At 47.3% G+C, this 26,092-nt stretch overlaps 1 protein-coding gene across 2 annotated transcripts; it reads right to left on the bottom strand.

The window, feature by feature from the left end:
* Positions 1-661: 661 nt before the first annotated feature.
* LOC111981371 (ester hydrolase C11orf54 homolog) lies at positions 662-10,027 on the bottom strand. 2 transcript variants are annotated; one of them, XM_024012602.2, is made up of 9 exons: positions 9,942-10,011; positions 9,193-9,304; positions 8,984-9,082; positions 8,793-8,866; positions 8,604-8,705; positions 8,072-8,248; positions 7,546-7,695; positions 1,264-1,380; positions 662-1,183 (listed from the first exon to the last, which is right to left on the bottom strand). In XM_024012602.2, the coding sequence occupies exons 2-9, from the start codon at positions 9,257-9,259 to the stop codon at positions 1,010-1,012; spliced, it is 960 nt and encodes a 319-aa protein (XP_023868370.1). In that variant the 5' UTR covers positions 9,260-9,304; positions 9,942-10,011; the 3' UTR covers positions 662-1,009. The 2 variants fall into 2 exon arrangements, with proteins under 2 accessions (XP_023868370.1, XP_070305500.1); XM_070449399.1 differs by having other exon boundaries at positions 8,793-9,082; positions 9,942-10,027.
* Positions 10,028-26,092: the final 16,065 nt, after the last annotated feature.

Below are 26,092 nucleotides of genomic sequence, written 5' to 3'. Positions count from 1 at the left end.
TTTGAAAACTGTTTCAGATACAATATGTTAGCCATCCTGATCAGCTTCTTTAGCTAGCAGTAAAAAACAGACATAACCGCCAAATGGCGGGAGATGATGTGTGACGTCCACAGACAGGAGCGAGCTCTGCCTATCCTATTACTTTTTTCATGGCAATACACAAGCATTTGTTATTTGAGTGCAATGAAAATGAATGGAACATATTGTCCGTGTTTAGGAGCATCAAAAATATGGCAGGCGACTGACGGATCTACATGTCACCTTGTATCATAAATAACTACTCATTATTATTTGTAGATCAGTCAGTCAGTCACAATCTACCCATGATACATCATGGTTTTGATGCTCTCGAACACAGCCATTGACACATGAAAGGCAGTCATCACTAGTTACCACAACCACAAAGTCCTAATTATGGCTAAACCCTGCCTATTTCTACAATGTTTTCTTAAAATATGATTTTTAACCTAACCATAATCACACTGCTAACCTTAAATTAAGAAATGTTCATGAATATTTATGATATTGCCACTTTCTACCTAACTTTCGGCATTCCATTACCTGGCAGTATAAGGTAGAAACACGCCTGTCATGTCAGTGGCGTGACTAAGATCAAAACAGCAAAATATCATGAGTAAATTGTGACTGACTGATCTACAAATAATAATGAAATGTAGATTTATTTTTACACATGTCACTGACAGGTAGTTTATTCCCTAAATTACAACATAATGAAATGTTACAATTATTTGAATCAAATGCATTTTTATCAAACGATTCATGAAATGTTTAAGTTATTGTTAAAAACGTTTAGCTTTAATTGCACAATATTGTCCTGACTAAAACAAATGTGGTCTTTGTTGTAAAATCATCAAATCAAAGGCCTTTTGATAAATTAATAAAGTAAAATAGATTGTTGTTGATCATCAATCATTGATTCAGTTAGATAAATCAACATCAAAAGGTAAGATTTTCTAACATTAATTTGACTGTCAAGTTGTGTCATGTTTCAGTCTCGCCCAACTTCGTGGGTCTCACTGGGTCTGTCGATGCGGTAGACGAACTCGGCAGGCATGAAGTAACCCAGGTATTCCACAGTGTCAGGAGTGGTGTCTATGTAGTAGTGACCACCCTCTCCATGGTGGCTGAAGCAGTGAGTGTGCTCCACACGTAGGTCCAAACCCTGGATAGTAAAAAGCCAGTTAGTAAAAAGTGCAAAAAGAAAAAGTCCAGTTAGGGATCGTAGATTAAGTCTATACTTACGGGGTCTCTGGAGACCATCACAGACTGGCATATCAGTGGTGCGCTGACCTCAAAATGTTTCAGCCATTTGTTAACATCATCGTTGGAGTTGAGTGGGCAGGCTGAGAACTCCCTTGGCTATGCACAGGGTCACCAGAAACAAAACAAATGGGATTTGGTAATGCTCTCTGAGGCTTCAGTAAAAAGGCCTACATAAATTCTGACACTGTTGGTGTCCATTGCTGTGGTTTGATGACAAACATGTTAAGTCATGAAAATTAGTTAAGGGGCAATTGCAGTTGCTACATCCTTTTTGGACATATACAGTGCATTCGGAAAGTATTCAGACCCCTTGACTTTTTCCACTGTTACATTACAGCCTTATTCTAAAATTGTCAATCTACACACAATACCTCAATGACAAAGAGAAACAGGTTTTGCAAATGTATTAAAAACAGAAATACCTTATTTACATAAGTATTCAAACCCTTTTCTATGAGACTCAAAATTGAGCTCCGGTGCATCCTGTTTCCATTGATCATCCTTGAGATGTTTGTACTACTTGATTGGAGTCCACCTGTGGTAAATTCAATTGATTGGACATGATTTGGAAAGGCACACACCGGTCTATATAAGGTCCCACAGTTGACAGGGCATGTCAGAGCAAAAATCAAGCCATAAGGTCAAAGGAATTGTCCATCGAGATCCAAGACAGGATTGTGTCAAGGCACAGATCTAGGGAAGGGTACCAAAACTGAGCAATCGGGGGAGAAGGGCCTTCATAAGGGAGGTGACCAAGAACCTGATTGTCAGAGTGACCGAGGTCCAGAATTCCTCTGTGGAGATGGGAGAATCTTCCAGAAGGACAAGCATCTCTGCAGCACTCCACCAATCAGGCCTTTATGGTAGAGCGGGCAGACGGAACCCACTCCTCAGGTAAAGGCACATGACAGCCCGCTTGGAGTTTGCCAAAAGGCACCTAAAGGACTCTCAGACCATGAGGAACAAGATTCTCTGATCTGATGAAACCAAGATTGAACTCTGGCCTGAATGCCAAGTGTCACGGTGAAGCATGGTGGTGGCAGCATCGTGCTGTGGGGATGTTTTACAGCGGCAGGGACTGGGAGACTAGTCAGGATCGAGGGAAAGATGAACTGAGGCAAAGTACAGATAGATCCTTGATCAAAACCTTCTCCAGAGTGCTCAGGACCTCAGACTCGGGCAAAGGTTCACCTTCCAACAGGACAACGACCCTAAGCACACAGCCAAGACAACGCAGGAGTGGCTTCGGAACAAGTATCTTAATGTCCTTGAGTGGCCCAGCCAGAGCCTGGACTTGATCTCGATTGAACATCTCTGGAGAGACCTGAAAATAGCTGTGCAACGACACTCCCCATCCAACCTGACAGAGCTTGAGAGGATCTGCAGAGAAGAATGAGAGAAACTCCCCAAATACAGGTGTGCCAAGCTTATAGCGTCATACCCAAGAAGACTGAAGGCTGTAATCGCTGCCAAAGGTGCTTCAACAACGTACTAAGTAAAGGGTCTGAATACAAATGTAAATGTGATATCAAGTTTTGTATTTTATTAACCCATTTTTGCTTTGTCATTATGAGGTATTGTATGTAGATTGATGAGGGGAAAAAATATTAAATCCATTTTAGAATAAGGATGTAACGAAACTAAATGTGGAAAAAGTCAAGGGGTTTGAATACTTTCTGAATGCACTGTACATTGATACAGTGCGTTCGCAAAGTATTCAGACCCCCTGACTTTGTATAAAAATAAATAAAAACAATTTGGGTTGCCTGTTTCGCATGTTAAAACAAGTTACATATCTTGGTGGTTCCAAACTTCTTCCATTTAAGAATGATGGAGGTCACTGTGTTCGTGGGGACCTAAAATGCTGCAGAATTTTTTTTTGGTAGCCTTCCCCAGATCTGTGCCTCGACACAATCTACGGACAATCCCTTCGTCCTCATGGCTTGGTTTTTGCTCTGACATGCACTGTCAACTGTGGGGTATTATGGGGCATTGTGTGTAGATTGATGAGGATTTTTCATATTTTTTCATCCATTTTAGAATAAGGCTGTAACGTAACAAAATGTGGAAAAGGGAAGGGGTCTGAATACTTTCCGAATGTACTGTATGTACCAATTGACTCTCAAAGAATAACTTAGAATTGCCTCATGAGCTTAGTTCAACTGTCGTACCCCACCAGAACCCAAAACATAACATTATTTTACTCCAATGTTTGTAAACAAAGTAAATGTAAAAACACACTGTATAGCCTCAAAACATGGTTAAAACAGAGGTTTACGTATGTAACCACGGTTATGTGAGCGATTTGGATCACTCCAAAATATTGGTATCACTCCGCGGTGGAGGGATACATCTGAGATGAGGATTCACTCCTGGGGGGGGGGGGGGGTCATAAGCAGACAGGATAAAAAGGGATGTTCACATGCCTGTCTGACAGAACTTTCGGGAGGAATGAAGGTTTGGGGCAGAGAGATATACTGCGCCCCCCAGGGTCCATCCAGTAGCACTCAGAACTTACCGAAACAGAATGGCGCTCACCCACCCTCTTCATGGAAGTAATCGCTACCAAGAAAACCACCTTCATAGAGAGGTGTTTCAGGGTGGCAGACTCCAACTGTTCGAAAGGCGGCTTTGCCAAGCTGAAAGACCACATCCAGACCCCAGCTCGCCATTGAGCGAGTCCTAGCTGGACGCAGGCGACGAACCCCCTTCATAAACCTGGTGACCAAGGGATGGCGCATCACTGGCCTGTCCATCCATCCCACATGGTAGGCAGATATAGCGGCCAAATACCCTCTCAGTGTAGAGGCTGCCAAGCCCTCATCCAAGCGAGACTGCAGGTATTGGAGAACATACTGCACCCTGCATGACTCGGGCACAACCTCAATACCAGTGCACCAAGTGCAGAACAACCGCCAGCGCAACTGGGGTGCTGGTTACAACCTGCCGCATACTTGCTTTTTGCATGGTGTTCATTACACCCTCCTGTAGTCCTAACATGGACCATTGGTGCCGTTCAGTGGCCAAGCCCACAGACTGAGGCGGTGCGGCCTCAGATGCCACAGAGTTCCCCCGACTTGAGACAGCAGATCAGGTCTCAGTTGAAGTTGCCAAGGTGTCCCAGACAACCGGGACAGGAGAAGGCTGAACCAGGGTCGTCTGGGCCAGTATGGGGCTACCAGAAGCAGACGATGCTCTGCCATCCTGGTCCTGTCCAGCACAGCCTGAATCAAGGGACAAATGGGGGAATGTGTAAGCTCCAGGCCTGGCCAATCGTGAGCCAGTGCATCCAAGCCCAGAGGCCCTGGTGGCTCCGACATGGAGTACCACAGGGGGCAGTGTGCATTATCCAAGGAGGCAAACAGGTCCACCTGTGCCCTCCCGAACTTGTCCCACAGGTGCTGCACCACCTGGAGATGTAGGCTCCAGTCCCAAGGTGGCAGGCCCTCCTTAGAGCATAACCGCTGCCACATTTAGGATGCCAGGTATGTGCGCTGCGCGTAGACACGCTAGACGTCCCTGAGCCCAGAGAAGGAGCTACCATGCCATAATATGGAGGTGGTGGGACCTCAGTCCACCCTGGTGGTTGATGTAAGCCACCACTGTGGTTTTGTTCGTTCTCACCAGGACATGTCTTCCTTTCAGATGTGGAAGAAAAGACTGCAGGGCCAGCAGTACAGCTCAGAGCTGTAGTGTATTGATATGCCTGCCGCTCCTTGGTCACACCTCCTTGGTGACCAGCTCCCGGTGGCACATCCTCAGCATCTCCACCCCATCTGAGAGAAAGGAGTGACAGCGCCACCTCAACAACACCCTGAGGCACTGTGCGGTCACCCGCAGCTGGCGGTGACAGTGGCGCTTTGGGTGCAGCTGGTGGGAGTTGAACCACAGTTGAAGAGGCCGGAGATGGAGCAGGCCCAGGGGAATCAACAACGAGGCCGCCGTCAGCAAGCCCAACAGGCATTGGCAGGTTCCACCTCCATCAGGTCTAGCATCAGGGGGGGTGACACGAAGGCCGGCACCGGAATTGGAGTTAGTACCCCTCGAGCATTGAGGACAACACTCATGGGGACTCCACACACTCCTCCCACTTTACCCTTTGAGACCGGGAGAAGCCTCCTCTGGCACCCCGAGCGCATGGGTCCCCCAGGCATGTCCCTATGGCGGTGACGGTTGACACCATCACACCTGTCACACCTGTCACAAAGAGAAGCCATAAGCTCAGCCAAGCCAACAGAGCATGGGTCCGAAGCCCTGGGAGAGCTTATGTCGTGACCCGCTTGTAGGAATAGGAACCCGGAGGGATAAATTACCCAGTACCTCTGCAAAAACCGGGGAAGACCCTTGTGGGAAAAACAGGCTGTTGCATCGCCTCACACTGTGCCCCTCCCCACTGTCATCCCTTAGCACGAGGCGATGGGGCAGGAGAGGGACCCCACCGTCGTTCAGGTGCAGGATGGGGGGGTTCCGCCCTGGCAGGGGCCCAGCTCTCCTGCAAGGCCTCGCGGAACTCAGCAGAGATGGGGACAGATGGAGAGTCCTCACTGTCCACCAGTTGATGTCCAGTGCAGTGGCTACCCAAGTGAGTAGACCTCTCATAGCCTCTCGAGCCGCTGGGGGCGATGAAGCCCCGCTGGCGGCTTCTGATGACCTGTCAGCCCCGCTCACGTGATGAACAGTGCCAGCATCGTCCCCCAGGTACAGCCTATCACTGGTCAACAGGGATCAGCTGTCGTTGCCATCGAAGCTATTAACCTCCTGACACAGGGCGTGCGCCCTCCGTTCAAGGTGGTACCAGCGGTGCAACTCATGCCCCCATCCAGGACTGGCAGCAGATGGGCTCTGCCTGCGGTGGCTCTGGCCACACTTCCTTGGAGGGGTACTGGGCCCAGTAGGGGGACTAACAGCTCGCTGCCGCACGACTCCTGAGGGAGGGAGCTCGTCCCCAGCCTGAGCCCCAGCCTCGCCGACCTACTTGCGCATGGCATCCAATCGCGCCAGGTGCAGGCGTTCTAAGAACACCACACAAAACAGGCATCCAGTATGGCTCAAACCCAGGCAGTGCATACACGAGGTATGCGGATCCCCAGGGGGATGCCACCATCACACCTGTCACAAAGGGAAGCCATAAGATCAGCCAATCCAACAAGGCCACAGAGCAGGGGTCCGACTCCCTGGGAGAATTATGTCGTGACCCGCTTGGAGGAATAGGAACCCGGTGAGGGATACATTACCCAGTACCTCTGCAAACACAGGGGCAGACCCCTGTGGGAAAAACAGGCAGACAAAAAACAGCAACCAGGTAATGGATTTGATTTGTGTTTTTTGTCAACTGCAATTTTACCTAGCAGGTTTAATATCCAAGCAGAAAACAAAAAACAGCACCATATGATGGAGTAACTCCGTTAAGGAACTCCAAAGTTAATGTGTCAACGTAGTGACAGCCCACCACCATACTCTTACATTCTGCAGAAAGAACAAGAAAACCCTGTAGGGGAATTAGCAGAGAACCCGTGTAGAGTAAGTAGCAGAGAACCCGCGCTGGACAGCATGTAAAAGAAATTCACAACACACACAAGACAAGCCAGTCGGCAAGTTGTGTAAGGTAAATACAGTTTGTGGCAGCCACCAATATATTAATATGTGCACACAGAGTCGTAGTGTAACGCTAACGAAACACAAGCACGACAAACCACGGGCGGAAGATACAGATCAACCTCACGCAGCGAGTGGAGCACTCAAGAGCCAGCTGCAAACAGCCAGTGAGTATACTTCCACGCAAGATATTACTTACCAGTGACTTACCAAGCGAACTTCAGAAAGTTTGTACCTCAAACCATACGGACGTCCTCCGAGAAAATGAAAGAGAATGTGTGTCGCGGCCATGGGGTCTATATATAGGGGCTGACCCCAGCCATGACACAGGTGTACACGGGAGTAAATCCTCACCTCAGATGTATCCCTCCACCGCGGAGTGATACCATTATATTGGAGTGATCCAATATAGCGAAACATAACTATAGTTTTGATATCATAGATGGTCAGTTCTTGCATCCAAAGCTCTGTCTAAGAATTGAGAGTGGTTACATTCCAGGCCCTGCCCTCAGCTTTTAACCAAAACAGTGGCATGGAGTCTGGCTTTGTTGTTGTTTCAACTGCAGATTGCCCCTTTAAGCAATAAGCATGCATTGAGCCTTGAAACCACAATACCATGTCACAGCATCCTGTCAACACAAATATCTGCATGTTTTATGTTTTTACCATGATATGGATCTTGGCCTTCCCTTTCTGGATGAGGAAGGTGCCCCCCAGAGCCAGGCTTTTATCAGGGTAGTGCTCCTCCATGGTCTTCCTCAGAGCACCCACAAGGCTCTCTTCTCCTATTCTCCTTTTGGCTCTCACCTCTATGACCTGACAGTGATAAGAAGGAAAAACTACATTTTCAGCACTGATTACACAACCAGTTCATAGTCACTTTTCTTCTGTTAATATTTGTAGACCTAAAGTAAACCTTTGGAGCAAACACAGACAGGGAGGTCATAATCTGTGTAAACATTATTTAAATCATGAACCTAAAGTGCACTTTGTTTATGTAAATGCATAACCAGATGAGGGTATTATTCACCAGGAAGACAAAATAATGAGTAATACACAATGATTAAGCACAATTGAAATGACACTCAGCCCTAAAATCTCATAACTTGTTACGAGCATCATAGTAATACTAGTTATAATTCCAAATATCACACGCACCATTCTCTTACGAGCCAAACCATCCATTTCTTACCTTTCCAGGCTTTCCCTCACATGCATACAAGTTCGCCAGCAGTCCAAAGTCACAGTCTGAGAACTTATCGCTGTATTTCTCCAAAAGACACTGGTTATTATCTGGATTGATGGAGGAAAACCAGCTGCTATTCACTGCAGGCCTTCCCTCAGCTTCAGTGAGCACCAGAGGCATCATCTGGGGTGATGATAATCAAAATGAGATAAAACTCAACATATTGACCAATAAAACAAACTATATTAAACTTAGTTGTGTCTAATTATTATTTAAATGGGAAATTATTAATTATAATTTACTAATTATTATTTAAAGGGGATACCTAGTCAGTTGCGAAACTGAATGCAATCAACTGAAATGTGTCTTGCGCATTTAACTTAACCACTCTGCCATAATGTATCCTATCCTCCCAAAGTTTGTAACCAAAATTGACAACTTTAGGTAGTGTTTCTATTCATGTAATCATAATAAGTCTGACAAAATACTCCATAAATGTATCAAGACAATTGGAAGATAATTCTGACAGTTAACAAACCTCTGCATTCATTCCAACATTTTTGGAGGATACAGCTCCTGCACCAAGAATGAATGCTCCAGGTAGCTCCAATTCCTTTGACACAGTGTTCATGTTGTACTCCTTGAGAGAAATTAGAATTTATATTGGACCAATTGTTATAGCATTCATCTCACATTAGTTTATCATTATGGCTTTCATTCCCTGTACCTTGTCCACTTTGACCAGGGGGACCAAATAGGGCACTCCCCCCACATCTGTAATGCGAGGTTTTCCACACAACCCTGTCGATAGGTAAAAGAGATACTTTGTTACCATCTCATCCTCTCTGTGGTATAACTGCATAAAATAGAAAGAAAATGCAAAACGATACAGTGTTCCAAGAAGTTGCAATGTGTTACCCTTGACGGGAAACTTAAACGGATCTTGAGTGAGGTCTGGACAGTCGACAACACAAACTTGCGCGTCAGCAAAATTGTTCTTCAGCCCTCTCTGCAACACTGTAGTGGCAAGTGGAGGAAATGAAGATTAGAACCAGACAGTTCAATATAATTAGTGTTCAGTAAATCCATGCATAACACTAGGTCGCAATTTCCAAAGTATGTTTTACCGTCACATAATTCCTCCAAAATCGGGACATATAACTGGAACTTTTCAGTCTTTCTGACGTCTGACATTCTGTATCCTGTAGGAATCACAAGCTTCAAGCGACTGAAGAGCACCTGATTGTGAAACACGATGAAGAACTCCTAGAAAAACCTTGGTTGGCCAACTAATATTCTCTGACGTGACGTGACGACGTTTGCTCGTCTCAATTCCTGGTTGACTGTGCGCATTTCATAGAGTTAAGAAAATACTACAATGGCTTTAACCTTCTTATGATGGTGCAAATGTCAACCATGTTGGTCAGGGAGTTGGTCAACCATGAGCTGCCAGTGCTGTGATAAGATTTTGTGTAAAACAATGAATGTGAAGAATTTATCTGCACTGTATGTGTGTGTTAGCTAGCTAGTCAGATAGTTTTACAATAATTAATCTATATATTTTTCAAATTAACTGCCAATATGCCAACTTTCTATTCAAACAATGCAGTCAATCCACAGCCATACACTTGCTCAAATCAATTGATGATAGGATTTACACAAGTTGTAAACGCAACAAGTACTGATATTGTATCATATAATAACACTCATTACCCCCCCCCCCAAAACAGACATTTATGGACTCTTTACATATATTTTAGAGGCTATTTATACAGAACATTTGTATAAAACCCATATAAGCAATATTTAAAATATGACAATATTTTAGGTTGATTATAATTCCATTATACAATTTCTGATACATCACATGCCTTACCTATATTTTCCTGCATAAGTAAAAGCAGGAAATGCATCACCAATGCCATTCATTCCAGTGAGACTGGTTTTGGATTTCTCCGTGACCAAGATGGCTGCCATTTTGGTCCCATTATAGAACTTTGAGGGTTTATGACACAGCACCTCTAGTAATTTAATAGGATCCCTATAGTGAATTTGTCCAAACATGCCTGTCATCACTACTTACCACAGCCGCAAGGTCATAAACCCCACCCATTTCAACAATTTCTTAACAGTGCACTATGGAGAAAATGTTCCCTATTTCTTGGTTGCTAAAATTCTGTTTATGTGACAAAACATGCAAGTATATTGTAGAGAATCATTGTACCATCTAAACAGCTGTGAAATACATTTTCCATTACCAAAAATATTTTATTTTACCCTACAAAGTTTCTATGTGAAGTTTCTATGTTGCCCAAAAAGTTACATATTATAGATTTAAAATGTGATTTTAAACCTAACCTTAACCTTAACCCTAGCCTTAACCACACTGCTAACCTTATGCCTAACCATAACCTTAAATTAAGACCCAAAAACGATTTTTGTTTTCATGAATTTTTATGATATAGTCCATTTCGACTTTGTGGCTGTGGTAACTAGTGACAACCATCCAAGATTATTCTAGAGACCCCCAATCCTGATTTCATAAAAACAATCTCACAGTATTTCAATGCTGCTCTCAGTGGACAGAAAAATGTGTTATCCTATCCCGTCGTTACAGACCTTGGCATTTAGTCTTCAGCAGACAGGTGGAAAGATGGCCGCTGATAAATTGGTTAAGTCAGTGCTGTGCCCTCAGCAATGCTTCTTCATAAATGTGTGAAGCATTTAGAATAGATTACTATATCTATCTTATTACAACAATGTCAGAGAAATGGAAAAGGTGTGAATATTTCAATGCATGCCTTTGCTCCCCCATATTCATGTATCAGCAGTGATTCTGGGTACATAACTCAAGCGCCAGTGTCCGAGGCAGTGAGATCTGTGAGAAGATGTCACTGAAAGAAGAGGTCAAAGTTCACATGCCTCATAGAATCAGAGGAGGAGAGAGGGGACCTGCCACTGCCCAAAGGAAGCAGCAGGTCTCACCTGGAGTGAAACATCCCAAGAGGAATGCAGAGAAGCATGGCCTGAAAAAGTACTCCTTTCCCTTCCTGGGGAGCGTTTACAGATTTAAAAACCTATCTAGTCTTATTATGAGTCAAGGATTTGGCATTTAATGTCAGGCAGTGCATTCATCAAAACATTTATTTCTTACAGGAAAATGACCTTTTAACGCCATTTAATGATGCAAATGATGCGAATCAGGGTTACCTCGCAACTGAATACAATTACTTTATGGTGATGACATGAAGCATGCCATCTGAATAAAACAATCCATATCTTGGAGAGGATTTTGGATGGGTGGCCTTTGGGTAGAGAGTAGTTAATGTTTGGATTGTCATCTGTATGAAAATGTAAAACCATTATAACAACCAATCCATACGTATCCATAGGCTATGTGGATACTATGTGGGATGATCTCAACCCAACCCTCATGTATGGGTCACACTAGTCTAACGGCAGTATTATGTAAGTGTAAAACCCAAACAGCAGTCATTTTAAGAAACGTAAACAGTGTTTTTTATAGCCCCGGCAACTTTCCGCAGCTGCTCTCCGAGTCCTTAAGCTCTTTCTATCACTTGAAGGCTTGTGTCAACTACTCTTCAATATTCCACCACTATGACTTCAAGTACAAATGTCCCTTGTTTTAACTAGGCTAGAAGAGTTGTTATTTTTGGATGCACACATGGAAATTAAATGTCAGGTAAACAAATAAAATCAAATGTTATTTGTCACAAGCGCTGAATATAACAGGTGTAGACCTTACAGTGAAATGCTTACAGTACTTACAAGCCCTTAACCAACAATGCAGTTTTAAGAAAAAAATAAACATTGACAAATAATTAAAGAGCAGCAGTAAAATAACAGAAGCGGGGCTATATACAGGGATGACCAGTACAGAGTCAATGTGCGGGGGCACAGGTTAGTCGAGGTAATTGAGGTAATTGAGGTAATATGTACATGTAGGTAGAGTTAAAGTGACAATGCATAGATAATAAACAGAGAGTAGCAGCAGCGTAAAAGAGGGGGAGGGAAATTGCAACTAGTTTGGGTAGCCATTTGATTAGCTGTTCAGGAGTCTTGTGGCTTCGGGGTAGAAGCTGTTAAGAAGCCTCTTGGGCCTAGACTTGGCACTCCAGTACCGCTTGCCGTGCGGTAGAAGAGAGAACAGTCTTTGACTAGGGTGGCTGGAGTCTTTGACAATTTTTAGGGCCTTCCTCTGACACCTCCTGGTATAGAGGTCCTGGATAGCAGGAAGCTTGGCCCCAGTGATGTACTGGGCCATACGCACTACCCTCTGTAGTGCCTTGCGGTCGGAGGCCGAGCAGTTGCCATAACAGGCAGTGATGCAACCAGTCAGGATGCTCTAGATGGTGCAGCTGTAGAACTTTTTGAGGATCTGAGGACCCATGCCAAAATCTTCTCAGTCTCCTGAGGGGGAACAGGCTTTGTCGGGCCCTCTTCACGACTGGCTTGGTGTGTTTGGACCATGATAGTTTGTTGGTGATGTGGACACCAAGGAATTTGAAGCTCTCAAACTGCTCCACTACAGCCCCGTCGATGAGAAAGGGGGCGTGCTCGGTCCTCCTTTTCGTGTAGTCCACAATCATCTCCTTTATCTAAAAAAATCCTCATCTCAGACTGGCCAATAAAAAGAACATATTAAGATGGGCAAAAGAACACAGACACTGGACAGAGGACCTCTGCCTAGAAGGACAGCATCCCGGAGTCGCCTCTTCACGGTTGACGTTGAGACTTGTATTTTGCGGATACTATTTAATGAAGCTTCCAGTTGAGGACTTCAGACTTCTGCCCAAGGCAGAAATGCAGCAAGTCCCCCGGCCTGTCCTGACAGTAACTACGAAGGTACCTACCCAGTTCCTGATTTACCCTTTCCACCTGTCCATTAGATTCGGGACGGTACCCGGAGGTGAGGCTGACCGTGACCCCTAGTTGTTCCATGAAGGCCTTCCAGACACGGGAGGTGAACTGAGGACCACTGTCAAACACAATATCCTCCCGGATCCCGTAGTGCCGGAAGACGTGAGAGAAGGGAGCCTCCGCAGGAATGGGTGTCGAGCACCCTCCAGCCAGTGTCGCCATGTTTTCAGCGCCTTCTTGACGGCCAGCAACTCACGATCCCCACGTCGTAATTCCGCTCGGCAGGAAACAGCTTCCGTGAGTAGAAGGCGCATGGATGGAGTTTAGGCGGCGATCCAGTGTGTTGGGAGAGAACAGCCCCTACTCCAACCTCGGAGGCGTCCACCTCCACGATGAAGGGGAGAGATGGGTCAGGATGAGCCAGAACAGGTATGTTCGTAAAATGTTCCTTGAGTGCACGGAAGGCTTCCTTGACCTCCTCAGTCCAGCACAGCTGTCAAGGACCTACCTTCAGGAGCGAGATGAGAGGGGCCACCACTGTGCTGAACACCTAATGAAGCACCTGAAATAGTTGGCAAAACCTAGGAAGCGCTGCACCGCCTTGATGTTGGATTGAACAGGCCACGACCGTACTGCACTGACCCTCGGCTCTTCCATCTCCACTCCCGCGGTGGATATCTGATAGCCCAGTAAGGAAACCACCTACTGGAAAAAAAGGCACTTCTCTGCCTTGGTGTACAGGTGATGCCCTATCAGCCTCTCCAAAACGGACCTGACATAAGAGACGTTGCTCGCGTGTAGTGGACTACATTTACATTTTACATTTAAGTCATTTAGCAGACGCTCTTATCCAGAGCGACTTACAAATTGGTGCATTCACCTTATGATATCCAGTGGAACAACCACTTTACAATAGTGCATCTAACTCTTTTAAGGGGGGGGGGTTTAGAAGGATTACTTATCCTATCCTAGGTATTCCTTAAAGAGGTGGGGTTTCAGGTGTCTCCGGAAGGTGGTGATTGACCTCCGCTGACCTGGCGTCGTGAGGGAGTTTTTTCACCACTGGGGTGCCAGAGCAGCGAACAGTTTTGACTGCGCTGAGCGGGAACTGTACTTCCTCAGAGGTAGGGAGGCGAGCAGGCCAGAGGTGGATGAACGCAGTGCCCTTTTTGGGTGTAGGGCCTGATCAGAGCCTGAAGGTACGGAGGTGTCCGTTCCCCTCACAGCTCCGTAGGCAAGCACCATGGTCTTGTAGCGGATGCGAGCTTCAACAGGAAGCCAGTGGAGAGAGCGGAGGAGCGGGTGACGTGAGAGAACTTGGGAAAGTTGAACACCAGACGGGCTGCGGCGTTCTGGATGAGTTTGTAGGGGTTAATGCACAGGCAGGGAGCCCAGCCAACAGCGATTGCAGTAATCCAGACGGGAGATGACAAGTGCCTGGATTAGGACCTGCGCCGCTTCCTGCGTGAGGCAGGTCGTACTCTGCGAATGTTGTAGAGCATGAACCTACAGGAACGGGTCACCGGCTTGATGTTAGTTGAGAACGACAGGTGTTGTCCAGGATCACGCCAAGGTTCTTAGCACTCTGGGAGGAGGACACAATGGAGTTGTCAACCGTGATGGCGAGATCATGGAACGGGCAGTCCTTCCCGGGAGGAAGAGCAGCTCCGTCTTGCCGAGGTTCAGCTTGAGGTGGTGATCCGTCATCCACACTGATATGTCTGCCAGACATGCAGAGATGCGATTCACCACCTGGTTATCAGAGGGGGGAAGAGGAAGATTAATTGTTTGTGTCGTCTGCATAGCAATGATAGGAGAGACCATGTGAGGATATGACAGAGCCAAGTGACTGTGTATAGCGAGAATAGGAGAGGGCCTAGAACAGAGCCCTGGGACACCCAGTGGTGAGAGCACGTGGTGCGGAGACAGATTCTCGCCACGCCACCTGGTAGGAGGCGACCTGTCAGGTAGGACGCAATCCAAGCGTGGCCGCGCCGGAGATGCCAGCTCGGAGAGGGTGGAGAGGAGGGATCTGATGGTTCACAGTATCAAAGGCAGCCGATAGTCTAGAAGGATGAGAGCAGAGGAGAGAGAGTTAGCTTTAGCAGTGCGGAGCGCCTCCGTGACACAGAGAAAGAGCAGTCTCAGTTGAATGACTAGTCTTGAAACCTGACTGATTTGGATCAAGAAGGTCATTCTGAGAGAGGATAGCAGGAGAGCTGGCCAAGGACGGCACGTTCAAGAGTTTGGAGAGAAAAGAAAGAAGGGATACTGGTCTGTAGTTGTTGACAATCGGAGGGACCGAGTGTAGTGTTTTTTCAGAAGGGTGCAACTCTCGCTCTCTTGAAGACGGAAGGACGTAGCCAGGGTCAAGGATGAGTTGATGAGCGAGGTGAGGTAAGGGAGAAGGTCTCCGGAAATGGTCTGGAGAAGAGAGGAGGGGATAGGGTCAAGCGGGCAGGTTGTTGGGCGGCCGGCCGTCACAAGATGTCTTCTATGTACACCACTACACAGCGACACAACGACAGTCCATCACTACTTTAAGTCAGGAAGGTCAGTCAATCCGGAAAATTTCAAGAACTTTGAAAGTTTCTTCAAGTGCAGTCTTACAAACCATCAAGTGCTATGATTTTATTGGCTCTGATGAGGACCGCCACAGGAAAGGAAGACACAGAGCTATCTCTGCTGCAGAAGATACATCCATTGGAGTTTACTGCACCTGTCACGACTTCCGCCGAAGTCGGTCCCTCTCCTAGTTCGGGCGGCGTTCGGTGGTCGACGTCACCGGCCTTCTAGCCATCCCCGATCCACCTTTAATTTTCCATTGGTTTTGTCTTGTCTTCCCTCACACCTGGTTTCAATTCCATCAATTACATGTTGTGTATTTAACCCTCTGTTCCCCCCCATGTCCTTGTCCAGAATTGTTTATTGTAAGTGCTTGTGCACGTATTGTCTGTTGTGCGTCGGGTTATGTACCCATTTATATATGGTTCTGTTTTCCGGTGGATTTTTGTTATAAAACTGCGCCGTTGGAAACACAGTTTGCTCTCCTGCGCCTGACTTCTCTGCCGCCAGTACGCACCTCTTACAGAATTCCGGACTGAACCTATGGAGTCAGCAGGAGCAAGTACCCCAGGTATAGGGGTGGAGGAGCGCGTCCAGGAGCACGCAGCAATGCTCCACCATCTTGGCACTGCCATGGACCGCGTTGTCCAGACAATGGACCGCTGGGAGAGACAGGTAGTTCTCCCATCGCCTCCACCAGCACAACCGAGGTCTCCACTAAGCACTCCTCCTTCTCCTGGTCCCAGTGGGATTCAACTCTCCCTGCCCAAGGAATACGATGGTACGACTGCGAACTGCCAGGGGTTCCTGTTACAACTGGACTTGTACCTGGCAACCGTCCACCCGGCTCCTTCGGGCCGTGAGAGGGTGTCCGCCCTCGTCTTGTGCCTCACCGGGAAGTGAGTGGGCCAACGCCGTGTGGAGAGAGGGAGATGCGGCGTTGGACCAATTTGAGGAGTTCACCCGCCGCTTCCGGGCAGTCTTCGACCACCCGCCCGAGGGTAGAGCGGCGAGTGAGCGCCTCTTCCATTTTTGAGGCAGGGGACGAGGAGCGCCCAGGAGTTCGCCTTGGAGTTTCGGACCCTGGCTGCCGGCGCGGGATGGAACAACAGGGCCCTGATTGACCATTATTGCTGCAGTCTGCACGAGGACGTCCGTCGGGAGTTGGCCTGCAGAGACACCACCCTCACGTTCGACCAGCTGGTGGACCTGTCCATTCGGCTGGACAATCTGTTGGCTTCCCGCGGACGTTCAGATCGGGGTCTGTTGGTTCCATCCCCACGCACCCCCTCTCCGATACCCATGGAGCAGGGAGACCGGAGGGGGTTCCAGCTCGTGCACCATCTGTGGCCGCAGTGGTCATACTGCCGGTCGGTGCCGGGTTGGTTCCTCTAGGTATCGAGGCAGCAGGCAGGGCGCTCTGGCGTCACCCTAGGTGATCCGGCACCATTCTCACCCAGAGCCCTCTGTTGCACATATGTTTGTGTATGTCACTTTCCCTGAGTTTTCCCCGCATAAGGCGCTCGTCGATTCAGACGCTGCACTTCCCAGGAGTCACGTGTATCCCCTCTCACAGGCGGAGACGGAGGCTAAGGAAACATACGTCTCCAAATCCCTGCATCAGGGGTACATTCGGTCATCCACTTCACCCGCCTCCTCAAGTTTCTTTTTTATGAAGAAGAAGGAGGGAGGTCTGCGCCCGTGTATTGACTATCGGGGTCTGAACCAGATCACTGTGAGATATAGTTACCCGCTACCGCTCATAGCCACAGCGATTGAGTCAATGCACGGGGCGCGCTTCTTCACCAAACTAGATCTCAGGAGCGCTTACAATCTGGTGCGTATCCGGGAGAGAGACGAGTGGAAGACGGCTTTCAGTACCACCTCAGGGCACTATGAGTACCTCGTCATGCCGTACGGGTTGATGAATGCGCCATCAGTCTTCCAAGCCTTTGTGGACGAGATTTTCAGGGACCTGCACGGGCAGGGTGTAGTGGTGTATATTGATGACATTTTGATATACTCCGCCTCACGCGCCGAGCATGTGTCGCTGGTGCACAGGGTGCTTGGTTGCCTGTTGGATCATGACCTGTACGTCAAGCCTGAGGTATCGCATTTCCACCTCAGGGGTGGAGATGGAGAGTGACCGCATTTCAGCCGTGCGTAATTGGCCGACTCCCACCACAGTAAAGGAGGTGCAGCGGTTCTTAGGGTTTGCCAACTACTACCGGAGGTTTATCCGGGGTTTTGGTCAGGTAGCGGCTCCCATTACCTCACTGCTGAAGGGGTGCCCGGTACGCTTGCAGTGGTCAGCTGAGGCGGACAGGGCTTTTAGTCACCTGAGGGCTCTGTTTACCTCGGCTCCCGTGCTGGCCCATCCGGATCCCTCTTTGGCGTTCATAGTGGAGGTGGACGCGTCCGAGGCTGGGATAGGAGCTGTGCTCTCTCAGCGCTCGGGTACGTCACCGAAGCTCCGCCCCTGTGCCTTCTTCTCGAAGAAGCTCAGCCCGGCGGAGCGAAACTATGACGTGGTTGACCGGGAGCTGTTGGCTGTTGAGGGGGCTAGACACCCTTTTCTCATCTGGACTGACCACCGTAATCTGGAGTACATCCGGGCGGCGAGGAGACTGAACCCTCGCCAGGCAAGGTGGGCCATGTTTTTCACCCGTTTGTGTTTACCCTTTCCTACAGACCAGGCTCCCAGAACGTGAAGGCAGATGCATTGTCTCGGCTGTATGACACAGAGGAGCGGCCCCTGGATCCCACTCCCATACTCCCCGCCTCCTACCTGGTGGCGCCGGTAGTGTGGGAGCTGGACACGGACATTGAGCAGGCGTTACGTGCAGAGCCCATTCCCGTCCAGTGTCCCGCTGGGCGTCTGTACATCCCGTCTGCTGTTCGTGACCGGTTGATCTATTGGGCCCACATGTCACCCACCTCTGGTCATCCTGGGATTGATCGAACAGTGCGCTGTTTGAGCGGGAGGTACTGGTGGCCTACCTTGGCTAAGGACGTGGGGGTTTGTTTCCTCCTGCTCGGTGTGCGCCCAGTGTATGGCTCCTAGGCACCTGCCCAGAGGTAAGCTACACCCCTTACCCGTTCCACAACGGCCTTGGTCGCACCTGTCGTGGATATTCTGACTGATCTTCCCCTCTCACCGCGATCCTGCTCGTTGTGGATCGTTTCTCTAAGTACTGTCGTCTCCTCCCTCTGCCCGGTCTCCCTACGGCCCTACAGGCCTTGTTTACGCACGTCTTCCGGCACTACGGGGTGCCTGAGGATATAGTGTCTGATCGAGGCCCCCAGTTCACGTCTAGGGTCTGGAAGGCGTTCATGGAACGTCTGGGGGTCTCGATCAGCCTTACTTCAGGGTTTCACCCCGAGAGTAATGGGCAGGTGGAGAGAGTAAACCAGGTTGTGGGCAGGTTTCTGCGGTCCTATTACCAGGACCGGCCAGGTGAGTGGGCGGCGTTCGTGCCCTGGGCTGAGATGGCACAGAACTCGCTTCGCCACTCCTCCACTAACCTCTCTCCCTTCCAGTGCGTACTGGGGTACCAGCCAGTTCTGGCGCCTTGGCATCAGAGTCAGACCGAGGTTCCTGCGGTGGACGACTGGTTCAGGTGCGCGGAGGAGAGATGGGAAGCTGTCCGTGTTCACCTTCAGCAGGCCGTGATGCGCCAAAAGGAGAACGCAGATAGCAAACCGCAGTGAGGCCCCGGTGCGAACACCGGGTCCGGGTCTGGCTCTCGACCCGAAACCTGCCCCTCCGCCTGCCCTGCCGGAAGCTGGGTCCGCAGTTTGTGGGGCCATTTAAAGTCCTGAGGAGAGTGAACAAGGTTTGTTATAGGTTACAACTGCCACCCGATTACCGTATTAACCCCTCGTTCCACGTGTCTCTCCTCAGGCCGGTGCTGGCTGGTCCGCCAGCACGGGAGTCTGAGGTGCGGGAGGTTCCTCCGCCCCCTCTGGACATCGGGGGGGGGGGCCCGGCGTACTCCGTTCGCTCCATACTGGATTCGAGGGGCCGGGTGTGGGGCCTTCAGTATCTCGTGGAGTGGGAGGTGTACGGTCAGGAGGAGAGGTGCTAGGTTCCGGTCGAGGACGTGTTGGACCCTTCAATGCTGCAGGAGTTCCACCGTCTTCGTCCGGGTCGCCCTGCGCCTCGCCCTCCGGGTCATCCCTGAGGCCGGTGTCGGCACGCTGCTGGAGCCGTGCGTCAAGAGGGGGTACTGTCACGACTTCCGCCGAAGTCGATCCCTCTCCTAGTTCGGGCGGTGTTCGGCAGTCGACGTCACCGGCCTTCTAGCCATCGCCGATCCACCTTTAATTTTCCATTGGTTTTGTCTTGTCTTCCCTCACACCTGGTTTCAATTCCATCAATTACATGTTGTGTATTTAACCCTCTGTTCCCCCCCATGTCCTTGTCCGGAATTGTTTATTGTAAGTGCTTGTGCACGTATTGTCGGGTTATGTACCCATTTATATATGGTTCTGTTTTCCGGTGCGTTTTTGTTATAAAACTGTGCCATTGGAAACACAGTTTACTCTCCTGCGTCTGACTTCTCTGCCGCCAGTACGCACCCCTTACAGCACCTCAGATTGCAGCCCAAATAAATGCTTCACAGAGTTCAAGTAACAGACACATCTCAACATCAACTGTTCAGAGGAGACTGCGTGAATCAGGCCTTTATGGTCAAATTGCTGAAAAGAAACCACTACAAAAGGACACCAGTAAGAAGAAGAGACTTGCTTGGGCCAAGAAACATAAGCAATGGACATTAGACAGGTGGAAATCTGTATTTTGGTTTGATGAGTCCAAATTTGAGATATTTGGTTCCAACCACCGTGTCTTTGTGAGGTGCAGAGTAGGTGAACGGGTGACCTCTGCATGTGCGGTTCCCACCTTGAAGCATGGAGGAGGAGGTGTGATGGTGTGGGAGTGCATTTCTGGTGAGGCAAGCTTAAACAGCATGAATAACACAGCATTCTGCAGTGACACAACATTCCATCTGGTTTGCGCTTAGAGGGACTATCATTTGTTTTTCAACAGAACAATGACCCAAAACATGCCTCCAGGCTGCGTAAGGGCTATTTGACCAAGAAGGAGAGTGATGGAGTGCTGCATCAGATGACCTGGTCTCCACAATCACCCAACCTCAACCCAATTGAGATGGTTTGGGATGAGTTGGACCGCAGAGTGAAGGAAAAGCAGCCAACAAGTGCTCAGCATATGTGGGAATTACTTCAAGACTGTTGAAAAGCATTCTAGGTGAAGCTGATTGAGAGAATGCCAAGAGTGTGCAAAGCTGTCAACAAGGCAAAGGGTGGCTACTTTGAAGAATTTAAAATCTAAAATATATTTTGATTTGTTTAACACTTTTTTGGTTACTACATGATTCCATATGTGTTCTTTCATAGTATCCTACAATGTAGAAAATATTACAAATAAAGACAAACCCTTGAATGAGTAGGTGTTCTAAAACTTTTGACTGGCAGTGTATATACAGTGCTTTCGGGAAGTATTCAGACCCCTTGACTTTTTCCACAGTTTGTTAGGTTACAGCCTTATTCTAAAATGCATTAAATAGTTTCCCCCCCCTCATCAATCTACACAGAATACCCCATAATGACAAATCAAAAACAAGTTAAAAAAAAATTTTTTTCAAATGATATCACATTTACATAAGTATTCAGACCCTTTACTCAGTACTTTGTTGAAGCACCGTTGGCAGCGATTACAACCTCGAGTCTTCTTGGGTATGACGCTACTGTCACGAACGTTTGTATAGACGGACCAAGGCGCAGCGTATGTTGAGTTCCACATAATATTTAATAGTGAAACTTAGCAAAACAAACAATAAACAAACAAACGAAACATCAAACCGTGACAACAGAGGTGCTACATACACTTACTCAAAACACATACATTCAAACAATATCCCATAACCCACATGTGGAAAAATGCAACTCAAGTATGATCCCCAATTAGAGACAACGATTACCAGCTGGCTCTAATTGGGAATCATACACAAACCCCAACATAGATAATTAAACCTAGAACCCCACATAGAAATAATAAACTAGACTAAAACCCCTAGTCACGCCCTGACCTACTCTACCATAGAAAATCCAGGCTTTCTATGGTCAGGACGTGACAGTACCCCCCCCCCCCCCCACAAAGGTGCGGACTCCGACCGCAAAACCTGAAACAAAAAGGGAGGGTTGGGGGGGTGTCTAGTGCCGGTGGTGGCTCTGGTGCGGGCCGAAGAACCCGCTCATCCCGCGATGAGCGCCGATGTTTGGACTGGACATCGGCGCAGGGGAAAGCTCCCGCCAAGGAGTGGGACTGGACGCTGTGCCTGGACTGGGCACCAACGCAGAAGAAGTCTCTGGCCTTGGAGCTGGACTGGACGCCGTGCTTAGACTGGGCATCGGTGCAGGGGAAGGCTCCGGCCATGGAGCTGGAGGTTTCGGACCGTTGACCTTCGCAGGAGGTTCCGGACCGTGGACCTTCTCATGAGGTTCCGGACCGTGGACCGTCTCATGAGGTTCCGGACTGTGGACCGTCGTTGGAGGTTCCGGACTGTGGACCGTCTAATGAGGTTCCGGACTGTGGACCGTCGTTGGAGGTTCCGGACTGTGGACCGTCGTTGGAGGTTCCGGACTGTGAAACGTCGCCGGAAGCTCTGGACTGGGAACTGTCGCCGGAAGCTCTGGACTGGGAACTGTCGCTGGAAGCTCTGGACTGGGAACAACTATTTCTTTAGTAATGTACACATCAAATCAACAGAGAGGAAACCAACACAGGGTGTATCCAATGGCTCAGTCAGAATCCCATGCTGTTTTCTTTGACTCTGGGAATGCAGAGTTTTATTACTTCTCTTCACAATATTGCAAATAACCGCTCAGGAAGTTAAAATGATAATGTACAACCTGTGAATCTTTATGTCATATTTATTATACTTACAATCGAGTTGTAACAACCAATAAGCAAGTGAGCTTGGCCTTAAAATACAATAACAGAACCTCTCGATGGTACCTAACCTCTTTATACAATCAATTTTACCTAACCTCTACAATGGTTGTTGTTATGGTGCTGCTACTATTGCCTTAATGTAAGTGATTTCTATGATAATTGCATGACATTTGTGAGGGAAAGTGCAATTTGTATCCCAGATGTGGAATAAATACAGATTATATTTTGATATGAAGTTGGATGTGTTAAGGTGATTTATTTTCACGTGACGAGGTGTGAATGTGTTTCAGACATGTACATGTGTTTGCTGTCAGAAGGAATAAAGCATTTGATCATATTATTATTGTTATTTTGATGTATTGTAAATCGGTTTTTACTTGTGATGTCTATTTTGAAAATAACATGAGTGGACATGTGAAATCTGTATGTATGTATTCAATCATTTCATTTGTATGTCCTACACATTTGCTGTTTGCTGAAATGTTAAAAAGTTTAAGCAATAGTGATCTGATTTAAATATTTAATTCCAATCCCTCAGAACAGTTAAATTGTGGTATATCCTATGCCTTTTTTGTTGTAAATTGAATATAATCAATAAATATGACAATTTGCGTTATATCATCAGCAATGTGATCATAGTGTCTTTTATTATACAATTCTGAAAAAATGAAGAAGGCAGATGTACATGCACTCATATCTTCTGATTATTGGAATCAAAAACAAGCTTGTGTGTCTTGTCAGTATTTGTTTTCAGAATAGGCCATCTCTTTAATGTTATTATGTTGACCACAAGAGGACAGCACAGCTCCATTAACAAGCCACCAAATTCAACTGACATCATTACAATAATAAAGGCCTCTTGGTCTTGTGGTCAATAGAACATGTAATTGTACCCTTTCCAACCATTGGATCCAAACAAATTTGTCTAATACTAAATTGCTTTCTTAGGTTGGAGTTGTAGTCTTCAATGTGTCACTTTTACTGAGCTCAACAAGTAGGAAGTATCCTGGTTAATGATTAGATAAGAAGCCTTGCCCTGCATATCTGACAGCTGTATATTTACATACCAGAAATCCGGTTACCAGCAGTAGGAACAAATTAGCAGAAGGTTCACACATTTCCTGTAATGTCATCTCACCCGGCACCACCAGGCAGCAGTCTCTGTCTCACAATTGCATGTACATTGGCCAGTTACAGTCATGCCTGCTGTATGGTAATCCAACCAAGCTCTCAAACTATTGATTGGTGTTCTATGATTCCCACAGGCAAAAGAAAGCTTTTAGGAGAATGATATTTCAGTTCTGGGCAAGGATCCAACAGGCCACTCAAACCCATCTTGGGTCATGTATCCCCCTCCACTCTCATGAGTGATAGAATTGTTCTGGTTTCTATTGAATAGCATTACAGCTCAGATTTACTGGAAGTCTGGGTGAATGCAGCCATGTGTACAGTAACATATTTTAGATGATCTAATTAGGTTTTGGGTTTCCCTTGTAAGAGACAGATTTTCATGTCGTAGATATTATCATTCTTGGGTTGTGTAAGTCTGTGGTATATCTTTGTGGAAAGTTTATTTTCATAATTGATAGGATTTGATAAACCAGTTAACAATGGTAGAACAATGAACATTCAGCACGGTGCCATCATTTCGAATTTGCATAAAATTTGATAAAATACACAAAGCACAACTGCGTAACATTTTCATGTAGATAACCAACACTCAAGTGACATACAGTAGAAAAGCTGGTTTAGCAGAAAAGCCTTGTGTGTTCAGTGCATACTATCCTGTCCCAGGCAAGTGCACAGATAAAGGTCTAAGGGTGCCTGAGCACCTGCCCTTTTGCCCTACTATGAGCAAAGTGTACTTTCAGATTGGTGGGATTATTTAACTATACCATTTTTATTTCACCTTTAGTCAATTTTTTCTCTCGTTATTTAAATTAATTTCCCATTATTTAAATGTTGCGCATGCTGCCCTCGTCCTGCAAGCAGAAGCTACCGGTGTTGAATGGTAGGCTAGTGTAGCAGTGGCTCCCTTTTGAGTTGCATACATCTCATCTCACGGTCAGAAACAGGGAAGGCTTTAATTTGACCGTTTGTTAGTAGGCCTAAGAGGCAGATGTCAGCAGCAGAATAAACTCCAGTCACAGCTACAGGTAAAGACTAGTTAGCAGGTGTTTATGCAAGTGTAGCGAAATGCTTGTGCTTCTAGTTCCGACCATGCAGTAATATCTAACAAGTAATATAACCTAACAATTTCACAACAACTACCTTATACACACAAGTGTAAAGGAATGAATACGAATATGTACATAAAAAATATATAAATGAGTGATGGCCGAACGGCATAGGCAAGATGCAGTAGATGGTATAGAGTACAGTATATACATATGAGATGAGTAATGTAGGGTATGAAAACATTATATGAAGTGGCATTGTTTAAAGTGGCTAATGATACATTACATCAAGATGGCAAGATGCAGTAGATGGTATAGCGTACAGTATATACATATGAGATGAGTAATGTAGGGTATGAGAACATTATATAAAGTGGCATTGTTTAAAGTGGCTCGTGATACATTTAATTACATCAAGATGGCAAGATGCAGTAGAGGGTATAGCGTACAGTATATACATATGAGATGAGTAATGTAGGGTATGTAAACATTATATAATATAAAGTGGCTAGTGATAAATGGATTACATAAATTTTTCCATTATTAAAGTGGCTAGAGTTGAGTCAGTATGTTGGCAGCAGCCACTCAATGTTAGTGATGGCTGTTTAACAGTCTGGTGGCCTGGAGATAGAAGCTGTTTTTCAGTCTCTCGGTCCCCGCTTTGATGCACCTGTACTGACCTCGCCTTCTGGATGATAGCGGGGTGAACAGGCAGTGGCTTGTGTGGTTGTTGTCCTTGATTATCTTTTTGGCCTTCCTGTGACATCGGGTGGTGTAGGTGTCCTGGAGGGCAGGTAGTTTGCACCCGGTGATGCGTTGTGCAGACCTCACTACCCTCTTGAGAGCCTTCTGGTTATGGGCGGAGCAGCTGCCGTACCAGGCGGTGATACAGCCCAACAGGATGCTCTCGATTGTGCATCTGTAAAAGTTTGTGAGTGCTGCGCCTTATTCACCACGCTGTCTGTGTGGGTGGACCATTTCAGTTTGTCCGTGATGTGTAGGCCGAGGAACTTAAAACTCTCCACCCTCTCCACTACTGTCCCGTCGATGTGGATAGGGGGGTGCTCCCTCTGCTGTTTCCTGAAGTCCACGATCATCTCCTTTGTTTTGTTGACATTGAGTGTGAGGTTATTTCCCTGACACCACACTCCGAGGGCCCTCACCTCCTCCCTGTAGGCTGTCTCGTCGTTGTTGGTAATCAAGCCTACCACTGTAGTGGCGTCTGCAAACTTGATGATTGAGTTGGGGCGTGCATGGCTACGCAGTCGTGGGTGAACAGGGAGTACAGGAGAGGCTGAGAACGCACCCTTGTGGGGACCCAGTGTTGAGGATCAGCGGGGTGGAGATGTTGTTACCTACCCTCACCAACTGGGGCGGCCCGTCAGGAAGTCCAGGACCCAGTTGCACAGGGCGGGGTCGAGACCCAGG

This window comes from Salvelinus sp. IW2-2015, linkage group LG20 (assembly GCF_002910315.2).
Source record: "Salvelinus sp. IW2-2015 linkage group LG20, ASM291031v2, whole genome shotgun sequence".
In the NCBI taxonomy this organism is placed as follows: domain Eukaryota; kingdom Metazoa; phylum Chordata; class Actinopteri; order Salmoniformes; family Salmonidae; genus Salvelinus; species Salvelinus sp. IW2-2015.
The sequence above is the reverse complement of the archived record's forward strand: the minus strand, read 5'-3'. Positions and strand labels throughout refer to the sequence as shown.